Genomic DNA, 16,075 nt, shown 5'->3' with positions numbered 1-16,075 from the left:
TTCAAGGGATTACCAAGAAGATTTCTTGAACACCAGGAGTACAGTGTTCATCAAGACAATCCAGTTTGCCATGGTTTTGGCCAAATTAGTAACTCCAAGCAAAAAAAACTCTTAAAAAGCCCGTGATATAGATTTTGAAAATGGTGTGTACACTTCCCTTGAGGACAATAGGGTCATATATGACCCGGGGTTTTTCCGAGTTTTCATGCAATGGAAAATTTTTTCCTCTCTGAACTATTATATTTGATCATAAAACATTAGGAAAAACTCAATTTTGCATGAATTCATCTGCTGAATAAAAGTGTGACGCGAAAGAGTTAAACTCGAACACTCTAGGTTGATGGGTTAAGTTTTAAAAGGTTCCGAGACTCAAACTAAACCATTACTTTTGAAAAAATCTATTAGATGTCGTTTTACATAAGGTGTCCTTGATAGATAAAACTTTCAAGTAATTTCCAAGATTCGAACTGAACGAAAAATATCCGTTTGAGAATATTTAGTCGAGACACTGATTGAAGTAGTGCTTAGAGGAAAATCCGCTCGATGGCGTTAAATAAAAATTCTTTTAATACAATCTTTTAAATTTTTAAATCTTTTATTGACTTAGTATGCTACGCGCTGATATTTTTTGTTTGCGCTAATGTAGAGCTCTCCCAAATGCCGAATTCTGCAAACTGGCCACTGTGGCTGGAATTGTGCTGCATCCCACGCACGTGTGCAAGTCATCGTGGATGAAGATGTCGCAGTCTGTGCAGAAGAACATCTTGCAGGTCTCGCACTGATAAATCATCTTGTCCAGAGTCTCGGAGAAGGTCTTCTGGCAGGCGTAGCATATTTCAGCTTGCTGATGAAACTCCAATTCCAGGAAGCGTGCAACTGGGAAGAGATGATGGTAGGATCTGGCCAGATGGGGAGCAGACACGAGAGTGAGACCGCAAGTGACACATTCAATGGGCAGTTCGCAGTATTTGCTGAGGCACTGTGGACACTGATAGCCGCCGACTGAGAGATGACTTGGCTCATCTGTGCTGTCCAGGTGGCACATGCACAGCGTCAGAGCTGGGTCCTTGCCCTCCTCTGCCTGTCCATGCGGGAATCCCATCTTTATCAGGGAGTTCTCTTGAGTTTTAGCTGCCGGCGGAGGTTCCACGTGCTGCAGCAGTTGATCCCGGAAATGGGCATCATCGAGGATGACACTGTACAGGCCAGACGTCTCCCTGGTCATGAATTTGCAAATTCTGACCTCTGCTGACAAACTGATCACAGAACAGCGAATCCCTTCGAGTTTCAGGGCCTAAATAAGAGATTATTGGAAGTTTCTGGGGGAGGAATATCTCAATTTGTAACTCACATCAATCGTAGCATGGATGTCTGTGGGATCACAAGTTGTTAAACTGCCCATAATCACGAGAATCTCCCGACTGGCATGAGCAGGAATCAACTTGAGGGTTTTCAGGGCAAAATCCAAGCCGTTTTGCAGGGATGGCTCGCCAGACAAGGTGAGATTGGCCAATCCCCGGATGGCTTTAATGTGTTTCCGGCTGCTTCCGGTTAAATCTGAGACCTTTTCTGCCCTCTTGCTCTTCAGTGCTATAAAGCCCATCTGGCTGATGGGATTCTGATCGAAGAACTCCTCCACAAACACCTCAAGCAATTTCGTCGTGCATACTAGCCGAGTGGGCTTCAGATCTTGCATGGTCATGTTCTCTGTGCAGTCCACAATCACGTACAAATGCCTCATCATTCCCAGCCGGCTGAGACCCTTCTTCTCAGCCTGACGCTTCCGCTTCGCCTTCTGAATGATCTCCGCCACGGAGCTCTGCAGCAGCCCACGTTCATCCTCCTTAATGGCTTCCCTGTGGCCAGAAAAAGGACCATGAGAAAAAACCCCGGTAAAAAGGTAAACAAACTTTGAGGTTATGTCTCACCATGTCTTCTCATAACCCGTCTCCCAGCGGTATTCCTTCGGATCCTCCTCATCAGCCATCCTTCAGCAGTTACTCCACAACTTCTCCCAACAATTTCCTCCTGATTTTCCTGAAAAAAATAACCCTTTTCTTCACAATGCGAAATTCTCACAACAAAACAATTTTTGGGTGATATTTGCCCAATCCCACCCAAATTTTGGCGCTAGCGTCGCCGCCGCCATGACTCCCATCTCCATCATAGGCGCCATCTTTAGTTTTGTTGTGAACAAGCCAAGGCGACGCGTTTTTCAGTCCGTTTTTCCGCAAATTTGCCCAATTTTCTGCCATTTGTGGCCCCATTAGTTGTTTTCCGTGCATTGTACAACGTGTGCGTGTGGTAAGTTGACCAATGGGAAGAAAAAAATATTTCACACAAGTTTTTGGCGGGGTCTCTGACAACTCCAGCAGAGCGTTCAAAAACTCCCGGATTGTGGGCTATTTGCTCCTTTCCGTACCTCTTGCCTCCACTACGTCGCCTAATGGGATGCCCGGGGACACAGAAACATCTCAAGGAATGCAAATTCTTAGGGTGGATTGGAAGAAATTGGTGATTGTTTGAATTTATTCAGGGGGATGGCTTGACGTTTGATTGATAGCGTTTTTGTGAAAAAATGGCGGCAGTTTTAAAAAGTTGCCAAGATTCCTTTTTTCACGCTGTCTCTGTGTCTTTCCAGCTTCCGGGGACACAATTAGGTCGTAGAGATGACGAAGGAAGTGTCAGAGATTGACCCGACGGATATTGCAAAGCATCCGGATGTGATTAAAAGTGAGTAAAGGGGATTTTTGGGGTGTTTCTGAAGCATTTCAAGGGGGGTAGTATTTGACTCTCTGGCTGCTTGCAGAGGCTCTTGCGGATGTCAGCAGTCTGGATGTGCTGGTTTGTGGTAGCTGCCACACAGCTTTTCACTATATTGAAGAATTCACCGAGCATAAGGCTAACAAATGCACAGGAGAGTCGAGTTTAAAGGAATGCGTAAGTTGAAAGGGATATTTGGGGGTTCTGGTGTGATTCTATTCATGGCTATATTCTATTCCGGGCTTGAATAACTCCCCAGTAGGAAGTAGAATGATATTAGAATAAACTTTCTTCTTTTCCGGTAGTATCAGAGCTTTTTAAATCAAAGGATTCTCTGGTTGAATGAATTTGATCAAGGGGCAAATAATTGGTCAGAAGTGGTGTACATACCCAGCGAGCACACTTAGCTGAAAAAAGTAGCGTTTTCAGCATATTTTTGCTGAATCGACTAGCAAAAATTTGCTGACTGATCAGCAGTTGTCGAACAAAAAGAGCTAACCAAATATATGGAAATGGCACTGAATCGCCAATTTTGTTTCAAGGTTAGCAGAATTCAGCTGAAAATACATATGTTTTAAGCTGAATTGCAATCGGTTAGCATTTGGTGCTCGCTGGGTAATGACAATTTTTTGAATTTGAAAAAGTCAAATTGTATTGTTTTTCGGGTAATTTGAACAATAAAGTTCAAATTTTAAATAAATTAGGAATATGTACATTTTATCCGGATAATAATATATCTTGGCTGTTTCTAAGTTTTTCGTAGCTTCCTTTGATAAAAAAAAACCATTAGAATCCTTTTCGGAAAATTATCATTGAAAATAATAAAATAATTAAAAATTTGAGAAAAGAAATTTGCTTCAAAAATCAAATTTTAACTAGACCAAATGAGAAATAAGACTCCCTGATAGGCATTTATTTTTACAGTCTATGGAAAATATTTCTTTAAGGCCTCTAGACATTATTAGAAATTTTCGTCAAAATGGAGAATTAAAAAAGAAATAGGGGTATCCGTGCTACATTGGGACGACGTAAGCTTCGGACAATTCAATTTTGACTATGTCGTTTTTAATGAATTTTTCTCATGGCTCTTTTCAGCCAATTTAAGACATTAGACTAGCTAATAAAATCTTATTTTATAATGGATTAAATTCATAGAAAATATATTGAAAAAAAATACGTTGATCGAAGCTTAAATCGTCCGAATCTAGCGCGCTTTCATTACAAATAAATACGATAAATAGATAAAAAAAAAGTCCCAATGACAGAGGTTCCACTGTAGATAAAGGGCACATTTACTTTAATAAAAGCTCCAAAAAAGTGAAAAATAATGTCAACAATATTTTTAAAATTAAACTCAGTAAATAAAATAACTTTAATAGCGCCTGGATTATTTTATTTCACCCGGATGAAGAGTAAACGGTTAAACGAAAGTCCAATGTACAGTGCGGTCCCATCTTGTTTTCTAATTGGCTAGACTTTGCAGGCATTGAAAATTTTAGTGAATCAGAGAACGCGATAGAACTAAAAATTTTATAGGATTACAATACAAATAGCTCTCTGATAATCTTGGCGATTGTGATCGAAGAGAGGTGACATTCTCGTATGTTTGACATCTGTCACCTGAATAACGGAGAGCACAGTGTACCTATAATTACACTGTATTCCTTTCCGATTATATTTTCTTCAACAAAAATGGAAAAATGATTTTTTTTCTCTAATAAATTAAAAACATTTTCAAGATTTATTTAAATGATTTTAAAATATTCAAGAAATTTGATTTTTGGAAAACATTTTGTCTTTCAAAAGTTACAGTAAATTTTATTGTTTCGCATAAATAAAAACATTTGTAATGATTATTTCGGGTTTAATTACAAAATAAAAATATAATCTTGTATTGAAATTTCGAAATTAGTCTGACTTTTTTCGTGTGTATCGTGTTGTGGATCGATTTGATTTATTGTAGGTTAGATATGAACCTACAATAAATCAAATCGATCCACAAAAAAAAATCATGAGAAAAGAAAAAGAAAGAATGGGAAAGAAAAAAGCAATTCATATTTATTATTGAAAAAAATAACTATTATTTTAAATGAAATGCCCAGCACACAATAAATTTTTTTTTGTAAACATGTTTTAGACTTTTCAGTGAGAACGAATGAAACGTATATCTAGTCTTCTCGTTCACTTTTATAGACAATTTTCAAAACATGTTTACAAACAAAAGTTATTGTGCGCTGCTCATAATGACCAGCGCACAATAACTTTTGTTTGTAAACATGTTTTAAAAATTTCCTATGAGAATGAGCGAGATAACTAGATCTAGATCTGAGTCACTCTCATTGAAATGTCAAAAACATGTTTACTAAACAAAAGTTATTGTGCGTTGAGCATAATGCCCAACGCACAATAACTTTTGTTTAGTAAACATGTTTTTGACATTTTTTATGAGAGATTGAGATCTAGATCTAGTCATCTCGCTCTCTCTCTCATAGGAAATTTTGAAAATATGTTTACAAACAAGATTTTTTTTGTGCTGAGCATAAAGCTTGGGTTTTATGAATAACAGAATGTGTCCATTTTTTTACTGCTCAAACTCAAAGAAAGAGCAGTTATATAATCGACTTTTTTTTAACTCGTCACCGTCCTAGAGATTAAACGGTAAGAAATATCAACACAACATTCTAAAATGACCATTTCTTAACCAATTTTTGATTTTGAAATGCGTTTGTGATTTATTAATCAATTTGATCTCTAATAAACCAGTAAGAACCAAAAAATCATGCGAAAAACTAATTCACATATAGTTCTATTTCGTGACGTAGGACCGTTGGAACGCTTTGCTATCTTCTTTTTTTCAATTCAATTCAATTCAATTTATTTAAAACCCACAAGAAATAGGGTGATTCCCTCTTACAAATTTGTGGCAAGTAAAGAAAAAAAAGGATAGAAAAACAAAAACGGAAACAAAAGAGAACAAAAATGAAAGAAAAAAAGTAAAGAGTAATATGTTGCTAACCCAATTCATCCTATTAAATAAAAATATTCATCCTATTAAATAAAAATTAAACGAAAACAAATATTCTTGAAAACCTTAATGAAGATTATAGGTAATTTACCGATTCATTGTCGATGTCGATTGAAATCGATGCTTCCAGGTGAAAAATTTCGAAAGAAAATTAATATGAATCGGTTGTGAAATAGGCCATACAATGTGGTTTAACTTTGACGACTTCAAAAATTCGATATCAAAATGTTTTTCGGTTATTTTCGAAATATTCACCTTGGCTATCTCGGCTATCTCCATAACATATTCGAAAATGAAAAGAGCTTTAGGTGCCGTTTTCGAAATTAACCAAAAAATATAGTTTTAGAGCGATAGAAGAGGGAGCAGCTCCTTCCCCGCGATGTGAATTCTTCTTCTTTGCTCCCGGAGTTGTTGGGCGAAGGCGGTGCATTGTGTTACGTCATTATTACATGTGAAAATTGCCTAAATCAGACATATTTTAGGCGAACTCACAACACTGTGAATCAATCCGTGGATCTATCCGCCCAAGAGTCAACGCTCTTGCCTATTGCGCCACTGTGATCCTCCATAAAAATAAAAACTGATCATATGACTGGTCTCTGTTTGATTTCGAACAACAAAAAAGTACACCGCACTTCCAGCACTTCTTAGAATTGTATATAAAAAATAAAAGACTTCCACACTTTTGGAAGTATCATAGGTGATTTTAAGCACTTCCTGCACTTTCAAGCGCTTCCGACATTTGAATTTAAAAGAAACGACTACAATCTAATGTGAATTTTCTTTTCAAAAGCTGGATTATTATTTCTTGCTTTTTTGCAAATCGTAATTGCATTTTAATTCAACTGAAAATAAAATCTCAATTTTAATAAACTAGTTTTTAGATAGGTTTTATCCTTGGAGGTTTAAGGAAAGTTGAATAACAATTTTTTTTAGCGTTACTTCACTGGATATTTTCTGCGATCATTGTGGGGGCAGTTTTACACAAAGTATGGCTATACAAGCTTTTTTAGTTCTAGATTTTTGAGAGTTATTTAAAGGCCTTTAATTTTCTCTCAGTGAAGAATGAAATCGGATAAGTAGAATTTGAACTAGAATCATTTGAGTACCAAAAAATAGCAAAAATGGGACTGCCTAGATACAGGAGAAATGTCATCCTGAAAAATGTCTCTTTTGGCTGTTTTTTTTTCCAGCGCGAGACAAAACCCAAAGTGTGGGCATTTTTGCTGTGGAAGGCATGTCAGATGAAAACTGAGGAGGATATCACGGCAAATTCGTGGAAATTGTATCAAACATGGGTGAAGTTGGATGAGAGTGTGAGGGAGACGTGGGTATTGGCTGGTAAGACCATTCAGTCATTTGCCCGAATGGGTCAGGGGCAATTGCAGGAGATGCCCGTGAAAGTAATTAAGCAGATTGTAGATCAGCCAAAAGCTGCAGCAGCAGCAGAAAGCAATGCAGCAAATAAGATTCCCGTGAAGCGTCCAGTGATGCCGGGAAAGAAGTCAGAGAGTGAACAAGATGGCGATACGGCAACAACAGATGATGATTTTTCGCCACAGCGTCTTCCAGTGGCGACAATGCGGCAGGTGGTGAGAAAACCTGTGACTAAATTGAATGTTACCCGACCACCGGGAGCTCTGCTCAATAAGAATGTACCCCGTCTGGCTACAAGGACAATGACACCGTCTGGGGATACGGAGGAGCATTCTGTGGATAAAATTCTGGCCAAGAAGTTCAATCCGCGTCGTCGGAGTTTTGAGTATCTCATCAAATGGACCAATTTCACGCATGAACAGAACACATGGGAGCCACAGCAGCATCTGGAGAAGTGTCCGGTGCTGCTGCAGGCCTTTGAGAGTCAATTGGCATTTCAGAAGGAACAGCGAGCCGCTAAGGCGGCCGAAGAGGCCAAATCGTCCGATGGGGATAGTCCGTCGCGTCCTGTGCGAAATTCAAAGGCCAAGGCCGTGAGTCAGGTGAAGCAATGGTGTGCAGATGAGGAACCAGTAGCTGGAGCACCGAAGCGCAAGAGTGACGACAGTGACTACGATGTGGAAATGGAGGAGGAACCGTCAGATGATCAACCGGCCAAGAAGATGCCCAAGAATGAAGCTGTCAATCAAGCTCTGATGCGTGCCGGACAGTCAGGAACAGTGAGGATTGTGCCGGTCAACAGGAGTAATACACCGCAAAAGGCCACAGTAAATGGTTCAGCACCGAAGCCGCCGGAGAAGAATTCGGCCGAAGTGGTCATCACCAATGTCCGGGATAAGCCAACTGGGGTCATGCGTAAGCCCGGAGTGACTCCAGCAGCTCTGCCCACGAAGAAGGAGGCACAGGTGCACGTTGTGAGTCGCGGGGAAGCACTATCAAGTGGCATCGTGAGAATTTCTCCTGGAAATTCCAATCAGCAGAGTGCCAAAGTGATGCCAAAACTCGTTCCAAGAGTAGCGCAACAGGCACGTCCAGGACTGCCCCAGCGTTCGGGTGTGACAGTGAGCCGGGCCTCTGTGGGGCCAACTGCGACTCAGCGACAGCAAGTGGTCAGGCAGGTGTCACCGCAACAGCCGGCCGTTGTACGCAATCAGACCATCATTCGCAGGTAAGTTCCTACACTGAGAGAAATCCGAAGTTAAAATAACATTCCGGAATTGCTAATTTTACATGCTAATTTTACTCCAACACATGGGTTTGGAGGGGAAGGGGAGGGGCGGGGGAAAAATGAGGGGCATGTTAACGATTCTTGGGTCGACTTATGGGGGGTCCCCCGAAGGTCCCAAGTCACTATCTCTAACCGTTTGGCCTGTAGAGCTGGCGACAGCCGGACGGACAGACAGACAAACAACGTGACACTAAAAAAACCGAAACTTCAGATTTCCAAAATTCTATAAAAATATATGACCCCTCGGGGGATAAGGAGTCGAAATAATATATACAGTGGCGGCCATAAAAATAGAAACACTCCTGAAAACTTGAGTTTTTTAACTTTTGTTAACTTTTCTCAAGTATAATTAAAAAATTTACTTTAGAAATGTTAAAGTAATTGCCTTTCGTCGAAAAAATACAGTACTGGCTGCAAAAGATCTGTATTTTTACACAGAATGCGTCAAAAGGGATGTCCTGCTCGAACAAAAAAATAGAATCACTTTCATATATTTTTATAAACTGAAATTCATTTCGAGTATTTCAAAAATAACAATTTTAGTGTAATGTCAGTAATTCTTTAGTGTCTTGACAATTAATTTTCCAAGTTTGGATAAAGAAAACTATGAGAAATTGGAGAAAATGTAGAACTTTCTCGTTAGAGGCTCTATTAGATTTTTGAGGCTACGAAAGCATAGAATGATCGTGAATGTCATAGGTAACCACAGTAAATTGCGAAAATCAGTAATCCATAACACAATATACTGTTTACGTAAACATAAGACTAGAAATTTTGCTTTCTATCGGGTTAAATTTAGAGTCTTCAAATGATAAACTAGTGAGATTCGTCTTTGTATCGCATTCAAAACGTATCCGCAATATGAAAAAGGTATTCCATGTCTCCTCGAATGACTATTAGGGCGTTTCAACTAGGAAAAATTTTTTTTGGCACTATTCTCACGGTGCTGTATTTGATGAGACAAGAAAGTTTTTCTTCTTCGACCATATGATCAGACGCTGTTTAGAGGTGGCTGAACGACCCTCTCTGTAGTGTAAAATTCGGTAAAATCGGTCCTAGCTATGAAAAATTTCAAGTGGTTCTAGCAATTTTAATGCTCAATTTGCTGAATTCAATTACCGAGGACACTATAGCACTTTTAAATAAATGAAACCTTTATTGTCGCTGTAAATGTGATTTTTGTGAAGACCGCCTGGAGGCGGTCTTACCCGTTAGAGGGTTAATAGATTTTCGCTTATTTATTGATATAAACTAATACTTGACCCACCAGAACATGTTTTAAATATGCTAAAATAGCATAAATGTGATTGCTCAAATTTATTTCAACTCAGCAAATAAAAATGTTAAAAATGCTCAATTATTCCAATTTTATTGGACTTAGTCCAATAAAATGAGGTCCAACTTTATTGGACTTCATTTTAGTTGTTTCTTTCTGCAAATGAGGTCCAACAATGTGAAGTAGTTTCTCAAATTCCTCAATAGCCATACGAAGAAAATTATTTTGTCCAAAAAAAATCACCAGTTGCGATAACATCATACATTTTTTCAATGAATCCTTGGGCAAATCTCTCTTGGATCCATTTTCTGGCCCACAATTTCTTCATTTTACTTTGAGACACATTTTTATTGAACATGTATCCTACATAAAGTAGAAAAATTTCTTCCTCATCACTGGACTCACTCATTTTTCTAATAATGTAACAAAATCACAAATGACAAAGTAAAACAACTGGCAATCTGCATGGCTTTTTTGAATTTAGCAAAATTTCTCGCAAAAATGTGTCCTGGCTATGAAAACTTTCAAGTGGTTCTAGCAAATGCTCAATTTGCTGAATTCAATTTAAAATTAAATTGTGAAAAATCCTAGTGTGATAGCACCGTAAACAACAATTTCCTAAAAAAAAATGTGTCTGATAAAGAATTAGACAAGGAGTAACTCATATTGAGAAACCCGAGAAACCCACTTTTTGAATCGCGAAACTCGAGAAACCCAAGAATTGCATCGCGAAATCCGAGAAACCAGAAACCATTGTCAAAAAAATGGGAATGAGTTACCCCTGGGAATTAGAGGAGTTAAGCCAGATGGCTAAGCCTTAGGTCTGAAGCCCGTATAAGTTGCATTTCTCTCTTACAGGAGCGTTCCTACCCCACCAACAACAACAACAACTCAGCAAGGTCGCACGATGATCACTCGCGTGGTGAAGAATACGCCCAGTCCAAAGGTCTCAGCTTCTGAGGCCAAGGTGATGTCCATGACGCGCCAGGGAGAGCTCAAAGTGGTGCGCAAGGGTAAGGGGAAAGATGATGATCTGTCGGGGGAGGATCTGGAGGGATATGGGGGGACATCGAGCCAAGGATCGACCACGAGTCCGGAGCCAACGTACACTCTGTGCCCGAAGACGGGAGAGTTGAAGAAGCCGGGAGGGGGGCAGGATGAGAAGAAGGAAATGTTGAGTGTGAAGAAGGAAGAGGAGGAAGAGAAGAAAGATGAGGAAACTGTGACGGCCATTCAGACTGAAGATGGGCAAATACAGCAGATTCTCACGAATGAAGATGGGAGCCCGGTGCTGGTGACTGGAGAAGATGGGACAATTTATCAGGTGGCCGGGAAGAATGCCGAGGGTCAGACGCTACTGATAGCCCAGGGGGCTGATGGGGAGCAGCAGTGTGTGTATGTGGCAGCTGAGGAGGGAGATGAGGGTCTTCTGGCACTAACGGAAGATGCTGTTCAGGTGAGATTTGCGCATGATGGAGAAAGCTTCACGGCAAAGTATATCTAATTGTAAGTGTTTTCCGGATGTGGGTGGATATTCAGGGTGACGCGAGTGGGCAGATTGTGTTGAAGGAGGAAGGCAGTGGGGGAACAGATGCCACACAGCAACTTATGATCTCCACCGATAGTGATTCCCAGGATGGGAATATTACAGCAGAACTTGTACAGGCGGACATGCCATCACCCGGTGGTACGCGACGTGTGGTCCTGATGCTGCCCGATGGTAATTTTATGATGACGGAGGTGAAATTCTAATGCGAACAGAGAGCACCCAACATAAATCTTTAGCCCTATTTAATGCCTACAAAAAAATCATCCTCCCTGACACTAAAATCTTCTCCCCAGAAAAGATAAGCTTAGATTTAGCAAGTCTTGGGGGCAATAAGTGCCCCTACATTTCAGCGCCCAAGCTATCTTATTAAAAATGGAATACTTCATAGAATAGAGACATGAAAAATAAATAAATAGAGATTACTTTCTCTTTGCAGTGAGTGCGTTTTATTTAAATTTTCAAACCGACAAATCTTGGAAGTGTCTGGTGAATCCGTGGAGTTTTCCATAGAGTTGCCCCCTTTTTAACTCGTCTAAAATGTAAAGTGGCTATGGTGGGCGTAACTTAAAGTAATATAAAGATGTCGTAAAAGTTACCTTTATTTTTTACACGTCATAAAATAAAGGTCAATTTTATTACAGTGCAGTGTGTAACAAAATATATTTCTCGTAAAATCTCTTTATTCTGTGGATTTCATTAAAATCCTGTTATTTTTATTACAAATTTATTACACAAAATTATTTTTATTTATTTCGATGTACCGGGCTTTTTTGCCATTTTATATCGACGGCTCCATTCCTCCATACTACGCTAAGTTGACTTAGCTTTACATTACTCCGAGAGATATGTTGTTCCTGAGACCGAGATCTACAACTGGTGAAAATTTTGTAGTCATCCGATGTTAGGGTAACGATGTATTTGAGACTTTCGAAAAAAATTTACACGGGAAACATAGGAAATCGCCAACTTCAAATGGCTCTCATGAAAAGTTGTCATTCTGAGATAGCATAGTATGGAATGGAACCGTCGATATATTGTTTAGTTTACATTTTTAATTCGGTTTACAGTGTATATGAGATATAGGGGAATGTAGGCAGGATTCGCACGTGTGTGCTTTCGAATGATACGAATTTTCTCTTTGTTTGCAAAGAGTTAGTTCCGCATTTCTTAGCCATAAGTTAAGTATTTATGAACCTTATCTTCATTGTAAAAATAGGCAGCCAAGCCCTTCTTTCCTAGGTGCTAGGATCACAAATAGAAAATTGGCCCAAAATGGGTAATTTTGATGGCGCATATTTCATTTGATTTCTCATAGTTAAACTCATTTCTAAAAAAAAAAATCACTTACACAGTGGATGATGAGTATACTTGATATGATATTTACGTAATAACTTTTTGCATCGGAGGGAAATTATTTTCACGGTGGCGGAAAATTCGCAAGTACTACACTGTGTATGGTTTCAAACACTGAATTGTGTCAGTATTCGGCCGTCCATCAGACAACTCCAGCTTGAAATCATAACCTTACTAAAGCTCGAAAAATGGAAAACGGACTCGGTCGTTCTGCATACCTGCCTCTAAACTTCGCTTTGGTGGTTTAGAATTAATTAAGCCACTTCCCACACCCATAAGTCACAATACTAAACAGACGAGTAAAAATCGGAAGATATGGTTTCAACAAGTCACTAGGTCTCCAAAACTGAGGCGAAAGCAGGAGCTGAAGAAGGCAAAACATCTCAAAGACGAAAAAAGGAGGAAGAGGGAGATGAAGAAAAGGCTCTTGGAAGCAAATACAATTGATAGAGGGGTTGAAAAAAGGCTCAAAGAAAAGAAAAAGATTGAGAAAAGAAGGGGTCACCCAAAAAATTAATTAATCAGTAAATAAAATTTTTTCTTTAAATGTCTTTACTTCTCTTTTTTATATTGGCTGGATATGTTTATTTTATGAATTTATCGCTACCGCAAATTCGACTCAGGTGGACATCATACATTGATGATACAAAAGTGGATTTAGCTGAAAAGACATTAATATAATTTTCACACTGATAAAGTCTCTATCTTCAACTACAAGAATGCTGTTTGGGATGACAGATTCAAATAAGGATTCTTGTCAGGGAATGTCTATCCGCTTCTTCTAAGGGGCTGTCTGCAATTGCGGTACTCCTGAGAAGCAGACTGTGCAACCTTTTGAGAAGATGCCAGGTACATCTTGAGCTCGCTGTAAGTGATTTTATCCAGACGGCAAGATCATATTATTTTCCATCGAGCGACCTTTACAACTTCAAAAATTGGGAACCTCAGATAATGAATAGCTTTCATAAGCCACAGTGAGACATTCGTGGTCATCTCCTCTTGGACAGGCGTGTAGTCTCCTTCCCATTTCCATGAGACGACGGTTATTGAACATGCTCATCAATAGCCCAGGAGTCTATGTCACCCACAGTGCTACTACACTAAAAGATATCGAAAAAATTATGAATCACTTGAAAAACATTTGTAATTACAATTAGGAAAACCAAACATCTTACTCACAAAGGGTGTGTTAATCGAACACTCTGAAAAACACTGAAACTTATCACCTTTTTTGATATAATTTATGCAACCTTTAGGAAAACAAAACAAAAAACAATATTATATCATAACCTGTACAATGTTCCCACGATTCCAGGAGAATTTTTTAGGGTTGCCACATTTGAAATTTTGACAGTTTAGTCGATTTTTCGATATTTATTTGGAAGAAAAAACAGTGCTCCAGAAAATGTAAAAAAAAATGTGTTTCAAAGATCTTCTTTTAGTACAGTGATAGTTTCCACGGGTTCACGGGGATACAGTATAACAATTGGAAAATAATTTTTAATTGTGGATAAAATTTATTTCGAGAAAAAAAGCAATGACGAACCCGAACCCCCCATCGTGTGAACGCTGCCTCCGGGGGCAAGAATCGCACAAATCGTCATATTTTTTTTTTCATTTTCCTGCCCAGGAAAAACCAAGAATTTTGTGATAGTGAACTAGGCATGCATAGAAACCTAAAAGATCAGAGAACTTTTTGGTGTAGTGCACACTGCCCATTTCACAGTTCAGTCAGAAAAAACTCTTAAATATGAAGCACGAAAAAATGTGCGAAGGCTGCCTACATTCCCCTACTTAATTATAAATTTGACTTTGGGTATCTTTTAAATTGGGCTTTTTTCTTCTATTTTAAAAACGAATTGTGGCCCATTTTCATTTCATTTAGTTTCACAATTTGTGTAACTAAATTATGACAGGAAAAAATGCCCAATTTTAAAGATACCCCACTTTTCCTTATAGCGAAAAATAAAAATCTTTTTAAAAAAATATATTTGTTTTTTTTTTAAGATTAACCTTTTATTTAAAGTAATTTGGTAAAACAAAACATTGTGAAACAATTTTTACCTCAAAGTTCTTAATGTTAATAGGGAAATGCACACACTGAACCGATTAGTAAGTAATTAAAATCTTGAGTCAAGAAACACGGTATAGATCTTTTTAAAAACTTCTCCATTTCCTTCTGCTACGACGTTTCGGAGATTGGTTGTCTCCTTCCTCAGGTATGGGTAGGTATGGGAAAGCTCTTATCAGGTTTCTGGGGAATCACTTGAACAATTACATACACTTGGACTTCATAAAACACTTTCTGGGACGATGTCACCATTTGGACGGTTTGACGCAGACGATGTCAACATTTGGACGGTTGTTCAAGTGATTCCCCAGAAACCTGGGGTGGAATGATAACTTTGACTCTCGCTAGTATCGACTCGATACTATCGAATCTCTAGTATCGTTAAATCCAAATGATGAGATGAAATGAGTGTCGGTTCTTCTCGCATTGTCGACTCGTTATTGTGATACTTTGGGACAGTGCAACATAACCTCACTAGTTGCTTATTTTGATTTGCAAACAAAGTTTTTCCAATGATTTAAGTGATTTTAATTAAAAAAGATGACTGAAGGACTACAACTTTCATTTTGGACGAGGACTACTAAATTCCTGTTAGCCTCTGGTGTTTTACAGTTCACAAAGAGGAGCAGAAGAATCGAAGGAAGCAGACAAAACTGTGGTCACCTTCGACAACTTTTCAGCTTTTGAGCTCCTGTTTGTGGCGTTCAAATTCACCACAAGGAATCCATGAAAAAACTCCTAATCTACTTTCTGGACAGTGTCAAACGATGCAACTTCAATCACTTAGTAACTGCTTCCACTCATAAGCATTTCCCGGTCAGTGTAGTGTAAAGATATCTTTGTAATTGAATATAATTAATAGAATAAAATATTTCGCATCCGATTTGGCCAGTATTATTTCCATGTTACACCGTGTTTTACGATGGGCACAGAATAAATACTATTTATATTTTATATTATTATTAACAAAATTTAATAAAGATAAATTAAAAGAGTGTAAAAAAAGATTTTTACTGCTGAAAAAAAAACCTTAAACTTTCAATAAATTTCACTTTGAGGGTACAAATCGACAGCTTCAGAGCTGTCGATAAATTAGTGGCGATAATTATCGACACTAGCGACAAATAATGCAAGTTATCATCTCGATCGCACATAATCGACACTCGACATTAGCGATGGGACAATTAGACAGAGTTATCGTTCCACCCCTGATAAGAGCTTTCCCATACCTACCCATACCTGAGGAAGTAGACAACCAATCTCCGAAACGTCGTAGCAGGAGGAAATGGAGAAGTTTTTAAAAAGGTCTATACCGTGTTTCTTGACTCAAAATTATCCAGAAAAGACCGAGAATACAATTAAAGTAATTAAAA

The 16,075-nt window shown here is 38.6% G+C and overlaps 2 protein-coding genes across 4 annotated transcripts; one reads left to right on the top strand and one right to left on the bottom strand.

Annotated features, from left to right (window-relative positions):
• Window positions 1-578: 578 nt before the first annotated feature.
• LOC129803235 (general transcription factor IIH subunit 2) lies at window positions 579-2,142 on the bottom strand. Its single transcript, XM_055849684.1, has 3 exons — window positions 1,929-2,142; window positions 1,352-1,856; window positions 579-1,294 (listed from the first exon to the last, which is right to left on the bottom strand). Exons 1-3 carry the CDS (start codon window positions 1,985-1,987, stop codon window positions 638-640), a joined length of 1,221 nt encoding a protein of 406 aa, XP_055705659.1. The 5' UTR covers window positions 1,988-2,142; the 3' UTR covers window positions 579-637.
• Window position 2,143: 1 nt separating this feature from the next.
• On the top strand, window positions 2,144-11,713 carry LOC129803198 (uncharacterized). 3 transcript variants are annotated; one of them, XM_055849606.1, is made up of 6 exons: window positions 2,144-2,304; window positions 2,642-2,733; window positions 2,810-2,940; window positions 6,982-8,393; window positions 10,588-11,185; window positions 11,269-11,713. In XM_055849606.1, the coding sequence occupies exons 2-6, from the start codon at window positions 2,670-2,672 to the stop codon at window positions 11,479-11,481; spliced, it is 2,418 nt and encodes an 805-aa protein (XP_055705581.1). In that variant the 5' UTR covers window positions 2,144-2,304; window positions 2,642-2,669; the 3' UTR covers window positions 11,482-11,713. The 3 variants fall into 3 exon arrangements, with proteins under 3 accessions (XP_055705581.1, XP_055705584.1, XP_055705582.1); XM_055849609.1 differs by having other exon boundaries at window positions 2,147-2,304; window positions 11,241-11,713; XM_055849607.1 differs by lacking the exon at window positions 2,144-2,304 and adding an exon at window positions 2,338-2,514.
• The last annotated feature ends 4,362 nt before the right edge of the window (window positions 11,714-16,075 follow it).

The sequence above is a fragment of the Phlebotomus papatasi genome, chromosome 2, assembly GCF_024763615.1.
Source record: "Phlebotomus papatasi isolate M1 chromosome 2, Ppap_2.1, whole genome shotgun sequence".
In the NCBI taxonomy this organism is placed as follows: Eukaryota; Metazoa; Arthropoda; class Insecta; order Diptera; family Psychodidae; genus Phlebotomus; species Phlebotomus papatasi.
The sequence above is the reverse complement of the archived record's forward strand: the minus strand, read 5'-3'. Positions and strand labels throughout refer to the sequence as shown.